The 14608-nt window shown below is 46.4% G+C and overlaps 1 protein-coding gene across 1 annotated transcript in view; it reads right to left on the reverse strand.

Annotated features, from left to right (window-relative positions):
• Window positions 1–14608, reverse strand: part of LOC139266712 (dynein axonemal heavy chain 8-like) — a 2132242-nt gene that overhangs the window by 1458717 nt on the left and 658917 nt on the right. The window contains exon 14 of the mRNA XM_070884298.1: window positions 13879–13955. Within this exon, the coding sequence (XP_070740399.1) occupies window positions 13879–13955 (77 nt within the window). The remainder of the gene's footprint in view (window positions 1–13878; window positions 13956–14608) is intronic.

The following is a 14608-nucleotide window of genomic DNA, read 5'->3' on the forward strand; positions in this document are numbered from 1 at the left end:
ATCACGACGAATCAGCCGATGGTCAGATCGCCTTCATCAGTATAACTTTGACATATAGTACATTGTTGGCAGTCGCAACCACGTAGCTGCTTCGGAATCTGGTGCTGACTTGTTCACAGATAACAACATATATGTCACGTCGATCATCACTCAGTCCATCAGAAATGTTGTCTCCTGCGACGAACTCAAAACTGAATCACAACGTGATGCTACGCTCCAGCACGTGTGCCACTTCCTCCAGACTGAGTGGCCTAAGCAAATTCCAGAAGAGCTGAAAATCTTCCACAGACTTCGCAATGAATTTTCCATTTGGAACGATGGCTGCCTAGCTCGTGGTGATAGAGCAGTAATATCCAAGTTGCTTCAATAGCACGTTCTCTCCTTGGCACATAATGGACACCCTGGCATTGTCCACATAAAGCAGAGATGTCGTGATTCAATATGATGGCCTGGGATTGACACTCGCATCGAGGACTTTGCAGTCTGAGTGAAAAGGCCACAAACATCCGACCAGCACCAATGAAGCCCATTCCATGGCCACAAAGACCATGGCAACAACTTCAATTGATATCTTCGGTCCAGTTGAAGCAGCTCCACAGCACCAGCGGTTCCTTGTTGTCATACATGACCTGCATTCCAAATCGCTACAAGTTCAGTGACCTCATCAACAATCGTCACTATTCTGCAGCATATGCTCATGAAGTGGGGCCTCCTAGAGGTCCTAATCACTGACAATGGATCACAGTTTGTGTGCAACCAGTTCGTGGATTTCCTCATTCATCATGTTATCGAGCATAGCCTTACTGCTCGGTACAATCCTCAAAGCTACGGAGGTGTTGAGCGATTTAACTGTGTCATCAAAGAGGGTTCAAACCATTCTCCACATACCGTTCGACAAGGCACTCGCTAACGGGGAAGACACCCACTGTGCTCATGAGTGGGCAGAATCTTCGCTGGCTACTGGACATTCTCAAACCCCCAGCCAAACTAGTGTGAAGATAACCACACTCGCATCCCAGATTTCAGAACGTCAACGAAAAGCGAAGTTGTACACTGACACTAAACGATGCGCTCAATAGCCCTAAATGAAGAACGGAGGGTGGGTCACAGTTAAGCACCCAAACCGTAGTCATAAGCTCGCATCTTCACTTTCGCCTCCAAAACAGATCGGGCGAAAGTTCAGCACTCACACTTACGAGCTGAATGATGGAACTTGATGGAACATTCGTAGACTGATCCCAACTCACAGGCCAACAGGATGGAACAGAGGCAGCGTTCTGTTTCCCAAATGAAAACATTGATAAAACACCGCAAGCTCCACACAAGTGTCAGCATATCAGAACACGGCCTGGCTATCTCAAGGACTTTGTCTGTTCATAGACTGTGTTTTTAAAAGGGGGGAAATACGTTGTGTTCATATTCTATTAGTTTGTTACAGCTCACTAGACAGGCATTAGGACCCTGTGGGTGCTATTCACACACTGCTGTAAACAAGCTGGTTCATGCTGGTTTTGGGACACCATTTTGGGAGTTGCAATAAAGGACAGTTAAGTTAGTTTAATCCTGTTTCAGTTAGTCTGGTTATTTACATACACAACACCACCCTTTCAGGCAGTGAGTTCCAGACCCCCACCACTCTCTGGATAAATAAATTACCCCTCATATCTCCTCGATACCCCCCCCAATTACTTTACATCTATGCTCCCTGACCCCTCTTGTCAAAGGAAAGAGGTCCTACCTATCCACTCTATCCAGGCCCCTCATAATTTTATACACCTTAATCAGGTCGCCCCTCAGCCTCTTCTGTTCCAAAGAAAACAGACCCAGCATCTCAAATCATTCTTCATAGCCAAAATTCTCAAGTCCAGGCAACATTCTTGTAAATCTCCTCTGCACCTTTTCCAGTGCAATCACATCTTTTCTTTAATAGAAACATAGAAAATAGGTACAGGAGTAGGCCATTCGGCCCTTCGAGCCTGCACCACCATTCAATATGATCATGGCTGATCATGCAACTTCATACCCCATTCCTGCTTTCTCTCCATAACCCTTGATCCCTTTAGCCGTAAGGGTCACATCTAACTCCTTTGTGAATATATCTAACGAACTGGCATCAACAATGTTCTGTGGGAGAGAATTCCACAGGTTCATAATTGTCTGGGTGAAGAAGTTTCTCCTCATCTCGGTCCTAAATGGCTTACCTCTTATCCTTAGACTGCGATACCTTGTTCTGGACTTCCCCAACATCGGGATCAGTCTTCCTGCATCTAACCTGTTCAATCCCGTCAGAATTTTATATGTTTCTATGAGATCCATTCTCATTCTTCTAAATTCCAGTGAATATAAGCCGAGTCGATCCAGTCTTTCTTCATATGTCAGTCCTGCCACCCCGGGATTCAGTCTGGTGAACCTTCGCTGCACTCCCTCAAAAGCAAGAATGTCCTTCCTCAGATTAGGAGACCAAAGCTGTACACAATATTCAAGGTGTAGCCTCACCAAGGCCCTGTACAACTGCAGTAAGACCTCCCTACTCCTATATTAAATCCCCTCGCTATGAAGGCCAACATGCCATTTGCTTTATTAACCGCCTGCTGTACCTGCATGCCAACCTTCAATGACTGATGTACCATGACACCCAGGTCTTGTTGCACCTCCCCTTTTCCTAATCTGTCACCATTCAGATAATAGTCTGTCTCTCTGTTTTTACCACCAAAGTGGATAACCTCACATTTATCCACATTATACTTCATCTGCCATGCATTTGCCCACTCACCTAACATATCCAAGTCACTCTGCAGCCTAATAGCATCCTCCTCGCAGCTCACACTGCCGCCCAACTTAGTGTCATCCGCAAATTTGGAGATACTACATTTAATCCCCTCGTACAAATCATTAATGTACAATGTAAACAGCTGAGGCCCCAGCACAGAAGCTTGCGGTACCGCACTAGTCACTGCCTGCCATTCTGAAAAGTACCCATTTACTCCTACTCTTTGCTTCCTGTCTGACAACCAGTTCTCAATCCATGTCAGCACACTACCCCCAATCCCATGTGCTTTAACTTTGCACATTAATCTCTTGTGTGGGACCTTGTCGAAAGCCTTCTGAAAGTCCAAATATACCACATCAACTGGTTCTCCCTTGTCCACTCTACTGGAAATATCCTCAAGAAATTCCAGAAGATTTGTCAAGCATGATTTCAAATCCATGCTGACTTGGACTTTTCATGTCACCTCTTTCTAAATGCGCTGCTATGACATCCTTAACAATTGATTCCATCATTTTACCCACTACTGATGTCAGGCTGACCAGTCTATAATTCCCTGTTTTCTCTCTTCCTCCTTTTTCTAAAAAGTGGGGTTACATTGGCTACTCTCCACTACATACGAACTGATCCAGAGTCTATGGAATGTTGGAAAATGACTGTCAATGCATCCGCTATTTCCAAGGCCACCTCCTTAAGTACTCTGGGATGCAGTCCATCAGGCCCTGGGGATTTATCGGCCTTCAATCCCATCAATTTCCCCAACACAATTTCCCGACTAATAAGGATTTCCCTCAGTTCCTCCTTCTTACTAGACCCACTTACCCCTTTTATATCCGGAAGGTTGTTTGTGTCCTCCTTAGTGAATACCGAACCAAAATACTTGTTCAATTGGTCTGCCATTTCTTTGTTCCCCGTTATGACATCCCCTGATTCTGACTGCAGGGAACCTACGTTTGTCTTCACTAACCTTTTTCTCTTTACGTATCTATAGAAACTTTTGCAGTCCGTCTTAATGTTCCCTGCAAGCTTCCTCTTGTACTCTATTTTCCCTGCCCTAATCAAACCCTTTGTCCTTCTCTGCTGAGTTCTAAATTTCTCCCAGTCCCCAGGTTCACTGCTATTTCTGGCCAATTTGTATGCCACTTCCTTGGCTTTAATACTATCCCTGATTTCCCTTGATAGCCACGGTTGAGCCACCTTCCCTTTTTTATTTTTATGCCAGACAGGGATGTACAATTGTTGTAGTTCATCCATGCGGTCTCTAAACGTCTGCCATTGCCCATCCACTGTCAACCCCTTAAGTATCATTCGCCAATCTATCCGAGCCAATTCATGCCTCATACCTTCAAAGTTACCCTTCTTTAAGATCTGGACCATGGTCTCTGAATTAACTGTTTCATTCTCCATCCTAATGTAGAATTCCACCATATTATGGTCACTCTTCCCCGAGGGGCCTCGCACAACAAGATTGTTAATTAATCCTCTCTCATTACACAACACCCAGTCTAAGATGGCCTCTCCCCTAGTTGGTTCCTCGACATATGATGAAACGTCATCGACCTGAAATGTTAACTCTGTTTCTATCTCCAATGACACTGCCTGAGTATATCCAGCAGATTCTGTTTTTATTTCAAAATTCCAGCTTCCTCAGTAGTTTCCTTTTCACAAAAATCAATGGCTGATTGTGTCAAAGGTACAGAGAAGTTCAGGAGAACAAGGAGAGGTAATGTACCATGGTCACAGTCACAGAGGATGTCATTTGTGACTGATTAGTGCTGCTTCAGTGCTGTGGCAGTTAAAAAAAATGCCTGATTGGAGAGATTCAAACATGAATGTAGAAACATAGGGCCCAAGTTTCCACACGCGCCTGGAACGGCGCAGTCCCGACCTGGACGCCCGTTTTTCGCGCCACAAAGTGCGCCTAAAAAAATTCTCCACCTCCCTGCAGGACCTCTAGCCCTCGGAGCAGCGCAGCACGAGCTGTGGGGGGGGCGGAGCCAGGTCCCTGTGCTGAAAACAGTGCCGGGACCTCTGCAAATGCGCGCTACAGTGGGCACGCAAGTGCAGTAGCTCCAGGCGCCCGAAACTGTGTGGGAGGGGCCCGAAGCACGCAGCCCCTAGCCCTGGCCAAATGGCCTCACTCGGGTTGCGTGAATAAGGCTCCTCCCACAGCCAGCTCTGACATCTCGCCCCTGCCTCCGGACCGGACCCGACACCCGCTTCCCCACTCCCGGACTAGACCCGACCCGATTCCCGCTCCCGCTTCCCCCCGCCCCCGGACCGGACCCGACCCCCGCTCCCCCCCCGCCCCCCCCCCCGCCTCCGGACCCGACCCGATCCCGCTCCCGCTCCCCCCTCGCGACTGGACACGACCCGATTCCCGCACCCCTCCCCCCGCGACTGGACCCGACCCGACCCATCCGACTCCCGTTCCCGCTCCGCACCCCCCCCACTGGACCCGATTCGACCCGCACTCCTGATCCCGCTCCCCCCCCCCCCCGCAACCGACTGGACCCGACCCGCGCTCCTGCTCCCGCTCCCGCTCCGCCCCCCCCCCCTCACGACTGGATCCGACCCGACCCGCGCTCCTGCTCCTGCTCCGCCCCCCCCCCGACTGCACCCGACCCGACCCGCGCTCCTGCTCCCGCTCCCTCCCCCCCCCCACCCCCGACTGGACCCGACCCGACTCCCGCTCCCGCAGCCCCCCCCCGCCCCGCCCCCAGACTGGATCCGACCTGACTTCCCCCTCCCCGAACTGACCTCCCCCTCCCCGACCTGACCTCCCTCTCTCTCCCTCCCTCCCCCCCTTCTCTCCCCCCCTCTCTCTCTCCCTCCCTCCCCCCCTCTCTCTCTCCCTCCCCCCCTCTCTCTCTCCCTCCTTCCCTCCCCCCTCTCTCTCTCCCTCCCCCCCTCTCTCTCCGTCCCTCCCTCCGACCCGACCCAATGCCACCTACCTGTAAATCTGGTGCTGGGGACAGGCCCTGCCCGAAGTCTCGGGCCGGCCAGTTCAGCCTTCGGTCCCGAAAGGCCTGCCTGAAGCACTTTCACACAGGTAGGAAGATGGTTTATTTAATCTTTTCTTTGCTTATAAATGTTTATTCAAGTTGGATTTATTTGTATAATATTTGTATAAGTATAAATAAGGATTTATTATAGAATTTAATGACTTCCCTTCCCCCCCCACCTCGTTCTGGACACCTAATTTGTAACCTGCACCTGATTTTTTAATGTGTAGAACAGGTTTTTTCAGTTCTACAAAAATCTTCACTTGCTCCATTCTAAGTTAGTTTGGAGTACGTTTTCACTGTGGAAACTTTGAAATCAGGCGTCAGTGGCCGGACACGCCCCCTTTTGAAGAAAAAATTCTGTTCCAAAGTGGAACTGTTCTACCTGACTAGAAGTGCAGAAAAAAAAAGTGGAGAATTGCGATTTCTAAGATAGTCCGTTCTCCACCAGTTGCTCCTAAAAATCAGGTGCAAATCATGTGGAAACTTGGGCCCATAGAAACATAGAAAATAGGTGCAGGAGTAGGCCATTCGGCCCTTCGAGCCTGCAGCGCCATTCATGGCTGAACATGCAACTTCAGTACCCCATTCCTGCTTTCTCGCCATACCCCTTGATCCCCCTCGTAGTAAGGACTACATCTAACTCATTTTTGAATATATTTAGTGAATTGGCCTCGACAACTTTCTGTGGTAGAGAATTCAACAGGTTCACCACTCTCTGGATGAAGAACTTTCTCCTCATCTCGGTCCTAATGTGTGGGTAAGATAGCTACAGATTGGGCGACAAAACATTGAAGAATTTAGGAAAGGAAAGGGAGGTTGAAGATGCGTTAGTAATTTCCAAGGACAGCAAAGTCAAGGGTATTTTATTTGAGATCCACAATGAGACCTTGGACAATGTGGACCACTTCCCATACCTTGGGAGACTACTATCAGCAAGGGCAGACATCGATGACGAAGTCCAACACTGCCTTCAGTGTGCCAGTGCAGCCTTTGGCTGCCTGAGGAAAAGAGTGTTCGAAGAGCAGGACCTCAAACCTAGCACCAAGTTCATGGTCTACAGAGCAGTTGTAATACCCACCCTCCCATATGCTTCAGAGACATGGACAATGTACAGTAGGCATCTCAAAGCACTGGAGAAGTACCACCAATGATACCTCTGCAAAATCCTGCCAATAGGAGCACCAACATCAGTATTCTCTCGCAGGCCAACATCCTCAGCATCGAGGCATTGACCACGCTCGAGTGTTTGCTAGTGCTGTTGGGGAGGAGTTAAACTAATATGGCAGGGGGATGGGAACCTATGCAGGGGGACTGAGGGAAATAAAATGGAGTCAGAAGCAAAATATAGAAAGGAGAATAGTAAAAGTGGAGGGCAGAGAAACCCAAAGCAAAAAACAAAAAGGGCCACATTACAGCAAAATTCAAAAGGGGCAAAGTGTGTTGAAAAAAACAAGCCTGAAGGCTCTGTGCCTCAATGCGAGGAGTATTCAGAATAAGGTGGATGAATTAACTGTGCAGATAGCAGTTAACGGATACGATGTGATTGGCATCATGGAGACATGGCTCCAGAGGCACCAAGGCTGGGAACTCAACATCCAAGGGTACTCAGCATTTAGGAAGGATCGACAGAAAGGAAAATGAGGCAGGGTGGCGTTGCTGGTTAAAGATGAAATCAATGCAATTGTAAGGAAGGACATTAGCCTGGATGATGTGGAATCGGTATGGGTGGAGCTGTGGAATTCCAAATGGCAGAAAACGCTCGTGGGAGTTGTGTACAGACCACCAAATAGTAGTAGTGAGGTTGGGGACAGCATCAAACAAGAAATAAGGGATGTGTGCAATAAAGGTACAGCAGTAATCATGGGTGACTTTAATCTACATATTGATTGGGCTAACCAAGCTAGTAGCAATGCGGTGGAGGAGGATTTCCTGGAGTGTATTAGGGATGGTTTTCTCAACCAATATGTCGAGGAACCAACCAGGGAGCTGGCCATACTAGACTGGGTGATGTGTAATAAGAAGGGACTAATTAGCAATCTTGTTGTGCGAGGCCCCTTGGGGAAAAGTGACCATAATATGGTAGAATTCCTTATTAAGATGGAGAGTGACAAAGTTAATTCGGAAACTAGGGTCCTGAACTTAGGGAAAGGTAACTTTGACGGTATGAGGCGTGAATTGGCTAAAATAGACTGGCAGGGGATACTTAAAGGGTTGACGGTGGATAAGCAATGGCAAACATTTAAAGATCACATGGATGAACTTCAGCAAATGTACATCCCTGTCTGGAAGGTGGCTCAACCATGGCTAACAAAGGAAATTAAGGATAGTGTTAAAGCCAAGGAAGAGGCATATAAATTGGCTAGAAAAAGCAACAAAGCTGAGGACTGGGAGAAATTTAGAATTCAACAGAGGAGGACTAAGGATTTAATTCAGAGGGGGAAAATAGAGTACGAGAGGAAGCTTGAAGGGAATATAAAAACTGACTGCAAAAGCTTCTATAAATATGTGAAGAGAAAAAGATTAGTCAAGACAAATGTAGGTCCCTTGCAGTCGGATTCAGGTGAATTTATAATGGGGAAAAAACAAATGGCAGACCAATTGAACAAATACTTCGGTTCTGCCTTCACGAAGGAAAATACAAATAACTTTCCGAATGTACTAGGGGACACAGTGGGTCTAGTGAGAAGGAGGAATTGGAGGATATCCTTATTAGGCGGGAAATTGTGTTCGGTAAATTGATGGGATTGAAGTCCGATAAATCCCCGGGGCCTGATAGTCTGCATCCCAGCGTACTTAAGGAAGTGGCCCTCGAAATAATGGATGCATTGGTGATCATTTTCCAACAGTCAATCGACTCTGGATCAGTTCCCATGGACTGGAGAGTAGCTAATGTAACACCACTTTTTAAAAAAGGAGGGAGAGAGAAAACGGGTAATTATAGACCGGTTAGCTTGACATCAGTAGTGGGGAAAATGTTGGAATCGATCATGAAGGATGAAATAGCAACGCATTTGGAAAGCGGTGACAGGATCGGACCAAGTCAGCATGCATTTATGAAAGGGAAATCATGCTTGACCAATCTTCTGGAATTTTTTGAGGATGTAACTGGCAGAGTGGACAAGGGAGAACCAGTGGATGTGGTGTATTTGGACTTTCAAAAGGCTTTTGACAAGGTCCCGCACAAGAGATTGTTGTGCAAAATCAAAGCACATGGTATTGGGGGTAATATACTGACGTGGATAGGGAACTGGTTGGCAGACAGGAAGCAGAGAGTCGGGATAAACGGGTCCTTTTCAGAATGGCAGGCAGTGACAAGTGGAGTGCCGCAGAGCTCAGTGCTGGGACCCCAGCTCTTTACAATATACATTAACGATTTGGATGAAGGAATAGAATGTAATAGCTCCAAGTTTGCAGATGACACTAAACTGGGTGGCGGTGTGAGCTGTGAGGAGGACGCTCAGCGGCTGCAGGGTGACTTGGACAGGTTAGGTGAGTGGGCAAATGCATGGCAGATGCAGTATAATGTGGATAAATGTGAGGTTATCCATTTTGGGGGCAAAAACACGAAGGCAGAATATTATCTGAATGGCGGCAGACTAGGAAAAGGGGAGGTGCAACGAGACCTGGATGTCATGGTTCATCAGTCACTGAAAGTGGGCACGCAGGTACAGCAGGTTATAAAGAAGGCAAACGGTATGTTGGCCTTCGTAGCTAGGGGATTTGAATATAGAAGCAGGGAGGTCTTACTGCAGTTGTATAGGGCCTTAGTGAGGCCTCACCTGGAATATTGTGTTCAGTTTTGGTCTCCTAATCTGAGGAAGGACGTTCTTGCTATTGAGGGAGTGCAGCGAAGGTTGACCAGACTGATTCCAGGGATGGCTGGGCTGTCATATGAGGAGACACTAGATCAACTGGGCCTTTATTCACTGGAGTTTAGAAGGATGAGAGGGGATCTCATAGAAACATATAAAATTCTGACAGACTGGAAAGGTTAGATGCGGGAAGAATGTTCCCGATATTGGGGAAGTCCAGAACCAGGGGACATAGTCTTAGGATAAGGGGTAGGCCATTTAGGACTGAGATGAGGAGAAACCTCTTCACTCAGAGAGTTGTTAACCTGTGGAATTCCCTGCCTCAGAGAGTTGTTGATGCCAGTTCACTGGATATATTCAAGAGGGAGTTAGATATGGCTCTTACGGTTAAGGGGATCAAGGGGTATGGAGAGAAAGCAGGAAAGGGGTACTGAAGGAATGATCAGCCATGATCTTATTGAATGGCGGTGCAGGCTCGAAGGGCCGAATGGCCTACTCCTGCACCTATTTTCTATGATTCTATGTTTCTATGACCAGCTCCGTTGGGCAGACTACATTGTCCGCATGCCCGATGCTAGACTTCCAACACAAGCACTCTACTCCGAGCTACGTCATGGCATGCGAGCCCCAGGATGGCAGAGAAAACGCTTCCAGAGCACCTTCAAAGCTTCCATGAAAATATGAAACATTCCCACCGACTCTTGGGAATCCTTGGCCCAAGACGGCGCAAAGTGGAGGAGGAGCGTCCGAGAAGGCACCGAACACCTCGAGTATCTTCCCCGGGAGCACGCGGAAGCCATGCATGAAAGCCGTGACTCTTACCAAGACCAGGGTCAAGCAAGGCTACGACATCGCACCAGCGCTCTTCTCAATCTTCCTCGCTGCAATACGTCATCTCACCCTTAACAAGCTCCCCACTGGAGTAGAGTTAATCTGCAGCACGTGGAAGCCAAGCACAAAAAGTTGATGGAGCGCACGACAAATCAAGCACTCCATCTATCTGTCCATCCAACCACCATCTGCCCTACCTGTGACAGAGACTGTAAATCCCGCATTGGTCTCATCAGTCACCTTAGAACTCATTTTAGTGTGGAAGCAAGTCATCCTCGACTCCGGAGGACTGTCTAAGAAGAAGATTTGAGGAGAGGGTTGATAATGGAACGTTTGAAAGGGAGTGGAATGATCCTGGAATAGTGGATTGTTTTGGTAGAAGAGTCTAAGAGGTAAAGAACAGAGAAACTCAGTTGGGGTTTGATAGACACGAGAGTTTTAAAGAGGCAAGATGGGTTCAAAAAGGTGAGGTGGTTCAAGGAGAAGATGAGAAACCAAGGTATGATTTGGTGATAAGGGCCTTACAGCCCCCCGGTGGTTTGGATGGTGTAGCTAATGGAAAGTATAGTCACGTGGCGCGTCTCTGGTAAGGGGAAAGATTATCACCCATCAGTAAGTTCCAGTTAAAGCCAGGATGATAATGTCGTCATTCACAATAAGGTTATGAATGCCAAGGGCCTTGTTAGAGAATATTAGGGATACAAATTGGATATTACCACAAAATGGGCAGTGTTAAGTTCAAATGAAGTTAAGCTGCGCCACTTGAAAATAGTCTCAGTAGCATCCAAAATTCGTGCTCACTCTTCATTAACATGATTATAGTCATGATTTCAGCATTAAAACTGATGCTCATTGGCTTAAAGCTCAACAGATGGACTAATATCGGAGTGAGTCTAATTCAGTCATGATTTCCACAGGTTTTTTCTACTATTTAAAGGGGAGGTGCATTAATGCTGCACCCACCTGGGTTGGGGACATCAATGTCCATCACGAAGAGTGGCTCGGTAGCAGCACTACTGACTGAGCTGGCCAAGTCCTGAAGGACGTAGTTATCAGACTGGGCATGCAGCAGGTGGTGAGAGAATCAACATGACGGACAAACATACTTGACCTGGTCCTCATGAATCTACCTGTCGCAGATGCATCTGTCCATGACAGTATTGGTAGCAGTGATCACCGCACAGTCATTGTGGAGGCAAAGTCCCATATTCACACTGAGGACACCCTCCATCGTGTTGTCTGGCACTACCACCGTGATAAATGGGATAGGTTCAGAACAAATCTAACAGCTCAAAAATGGGCATCCATGAGACGCTGTGGGTCATCAGCAGCAGCAGAATTGTATTCCATCACAATTTATGGCCTCATGGCCAGGCATTCCCCCCCCCCTACCATTAACATCAAGCCAGGCGACCAACCCTGGTTCAATGAGGAGTGCAGAAGAGCATGCCAGGAACAGCACCAGAAGGTCTAAATGCTGCAGAATCGCAAGGGGAAAAGGACTACAACCTATAAAAACATAGAAAATAGGTACAGGAGTGGGTCATATCGAGGCTGCACCACCATTCAATATGATCATGGCTGATCATGCAACTTCAGTACCACATTTTTGCTTTCTCTCCATATCCCTTGATCCCTTTTGACATAAGTGCAACATCTAATTCCCTTTTGAATATATCTAACAAACTGGCCTCAACAGCTTTCTGTGGTAGAGAATTCCAGGTCTCCTCAGGTCTCATTGCATCTCCCCTTTTCCTAATCTGTCACCATTCAGATAATATTCTGCCTTCCTGTTTTTGCCACCAAAGTGAATAACCTCACATTTATCTACATTATACTGCATCTGCCATACATTTGCCCACTCATCTAACCTGTCCAAGTTACCCTGCAGCCTCTTAGCATCCTCCTCATAGCTCACACTGCCACCTAGCTTAGTGTCATCTGCAAACTTGGAGATATTACATTCAATTCCTTTGTCTAAATCATTAATGTATATTGTAAATTGCTGGGGTCCAAGCACTGAACCTTGCGGTACCCCACTAGTCACTGCCTGCCATTCTGAAAATGACCCGTTTATTCCTACTCTTTGCTTCCTGTCTGCCAACCAGTTTTCTATCCACATCAATACATTACTCCCAATACCATGTGCTTTAATTTTGCACACTAATCTCTTGTGTGGGACCTTGTCAAAAGCCTTTTGAAAGTCCAAATATACCACATCCACTGGTTCTCCCTTGTCCACTCTACTAGTTACATCCTCAAAAAATTCCAGAAGATTGGTCAAGCATGATTTCCCTTTCATAAATCCATGCTGACTTGGACCGATCCTGTCACTGCTTTCCAAATGCACTGCTATTACATCTTTAATAATTGATTCCAACATTTTCCCCACTACTGATGTCAGGCTGACTGGTCTATAATTACCTGTTTTCTCTCTCCCTCCTTTTTTAAAAAGTGGGGTTACATTAGCTACCCTCCAATCTATAGGAACTGATCCAAAGTCTATAGAATGTTGGAAAATGACCACCAATGCATCCACTATTTCTAGGCCCACTTCCTTAAGTACGCTGGGATGTAGATTATCAGGTCCTGGGGATTTATCACCCTTCAATCCCATCAATTTCCCTAATACAATTTCCTGACAAATAAGGATTTCCTTCAGTTTCTCCTTCTCGCTAGACCTCGGTCCCTAGTAGTTCCCCATTATAAATTCACCTGATTCTGACTACAAGGGACCTACATTTGTCTTCACTAATCTTTTTCTCTTCACATATCTATATATATATTATGCCCCACACGCCCTCAGATAGAAATTCTTTCCCAACCCAAGAATTTTGTGTCTTATATTTAAGCAAATTACATCATTGTTATTGTTGTATCAAGGAGATTTGGAAAATGTATACTTCACTGTGTTACACTGTGTTTCCTGTTCATGCATCAGCCTTGCAGCATTTGATATCTTTCAGTAGCCAATGTACAGAATAATGGTTTACTATTATAATTCCTGAATGTCGTTAACATCTATCTGGATATTGCGTAGGAAGGTGCCCTCCAGATCATAGGGGACAAGAGAGGCTGGAGACAGTGAACCTAAGAAAATATCTAGCCTAAAAAAACCAAAACATGACCTGCATTCTAAACATTGATATATACATTTATCATAACCAACTTGCTCCTGTACTTTATGCCCCTATTTATAAAACCTACATTTCTTTTCATGGATTTAGCTATACATGCTCACTTATGAAAAAATAATTAAATGCTGCCCTGAGTCACAGAAAAATTGGTCCTTGCTGCTAAAGAGATTTATTTTTCTTTGCAAAAATAGAGGTACAAACATTATAGCATTTGCATCTGAGCTAGTGTAAAATTTAACACCAGCACTTCATTTGAAAATATCAAGCTAATTGTTTCTAGAATTAATTTGTATTAATGATAAAACATTTGTTCTAACACCTACCTCTGCAAAAGTTGTAAAGCATGTCGTGAAGAGATAATTTTAGCAAAACAGCTACTCATGAAGTCATCAAGCAAATTCTGAAATATTTAAATGAAAGAAAACTTATAATTATATTCATTCACAAAGTGTTTTCTACATAGTATTTTACAGAGTTGTGAAATACTGGCCCTGATATTTACGAGGCAGGGAAAGAACTGGGAGCGAGGGGAAAATCCAGCAAGGCCAGGGATATGGAGGTCCTGCACCTCATTATAATATTTTTCTTCCGTTTCTCGCCCAGCAGCTGGCCAAATGCTGTTTGAGAAAATCAATGGCAGGTGGCCGCAGCCAGTAATCCTTGGGGACAGACCAAGCAATTGCAATTGGGGGTCAGCCATCAGTTTGGTTGGCAGATCACATGTCTTTGATCAGTTGGGGTGGGGGGGTGGCTATCTCAGGTCAGCTATCAGTTCGGGGTGGGGTGCCGGCATACCACAGGCAGCAATCAGTTGGGGAGGGGGGGCTGGCGGCAGATCACAGATCAGGCTGGATATTGTGGGTTTGGTTGGTCTGCTGCAATTGCAGAAGAGCCGAGGAAGAGGCTGCAATCGGCAGTAGGGAGGTTAAAGGTTTGCTTGAGGGTCTTGGCTAGCAGTCCTGCGCCTCTTGGCCCACAAGGAGTGCTATCAAAATCACAGATTTTCTCGAGCCTGGGGAAACAACCTCTCAGCGTCTACCCTGTCATTCCCTT

Source organism: Pristiophorus japonicus, chromosome 7, assembly GCF_044704955.1.
Source record: "Pristiophorus japonicus isolate sPriJap1 chromosome 7, sPriJap1.hap1, whole genome shotgun sequence".
Taxonomy (NCBI): Eukaryota; Metazoa; Chordata; class Chondrichthyes; family Pristiophoridae; genus Pristiophorus; species Pristiophorus japonicus.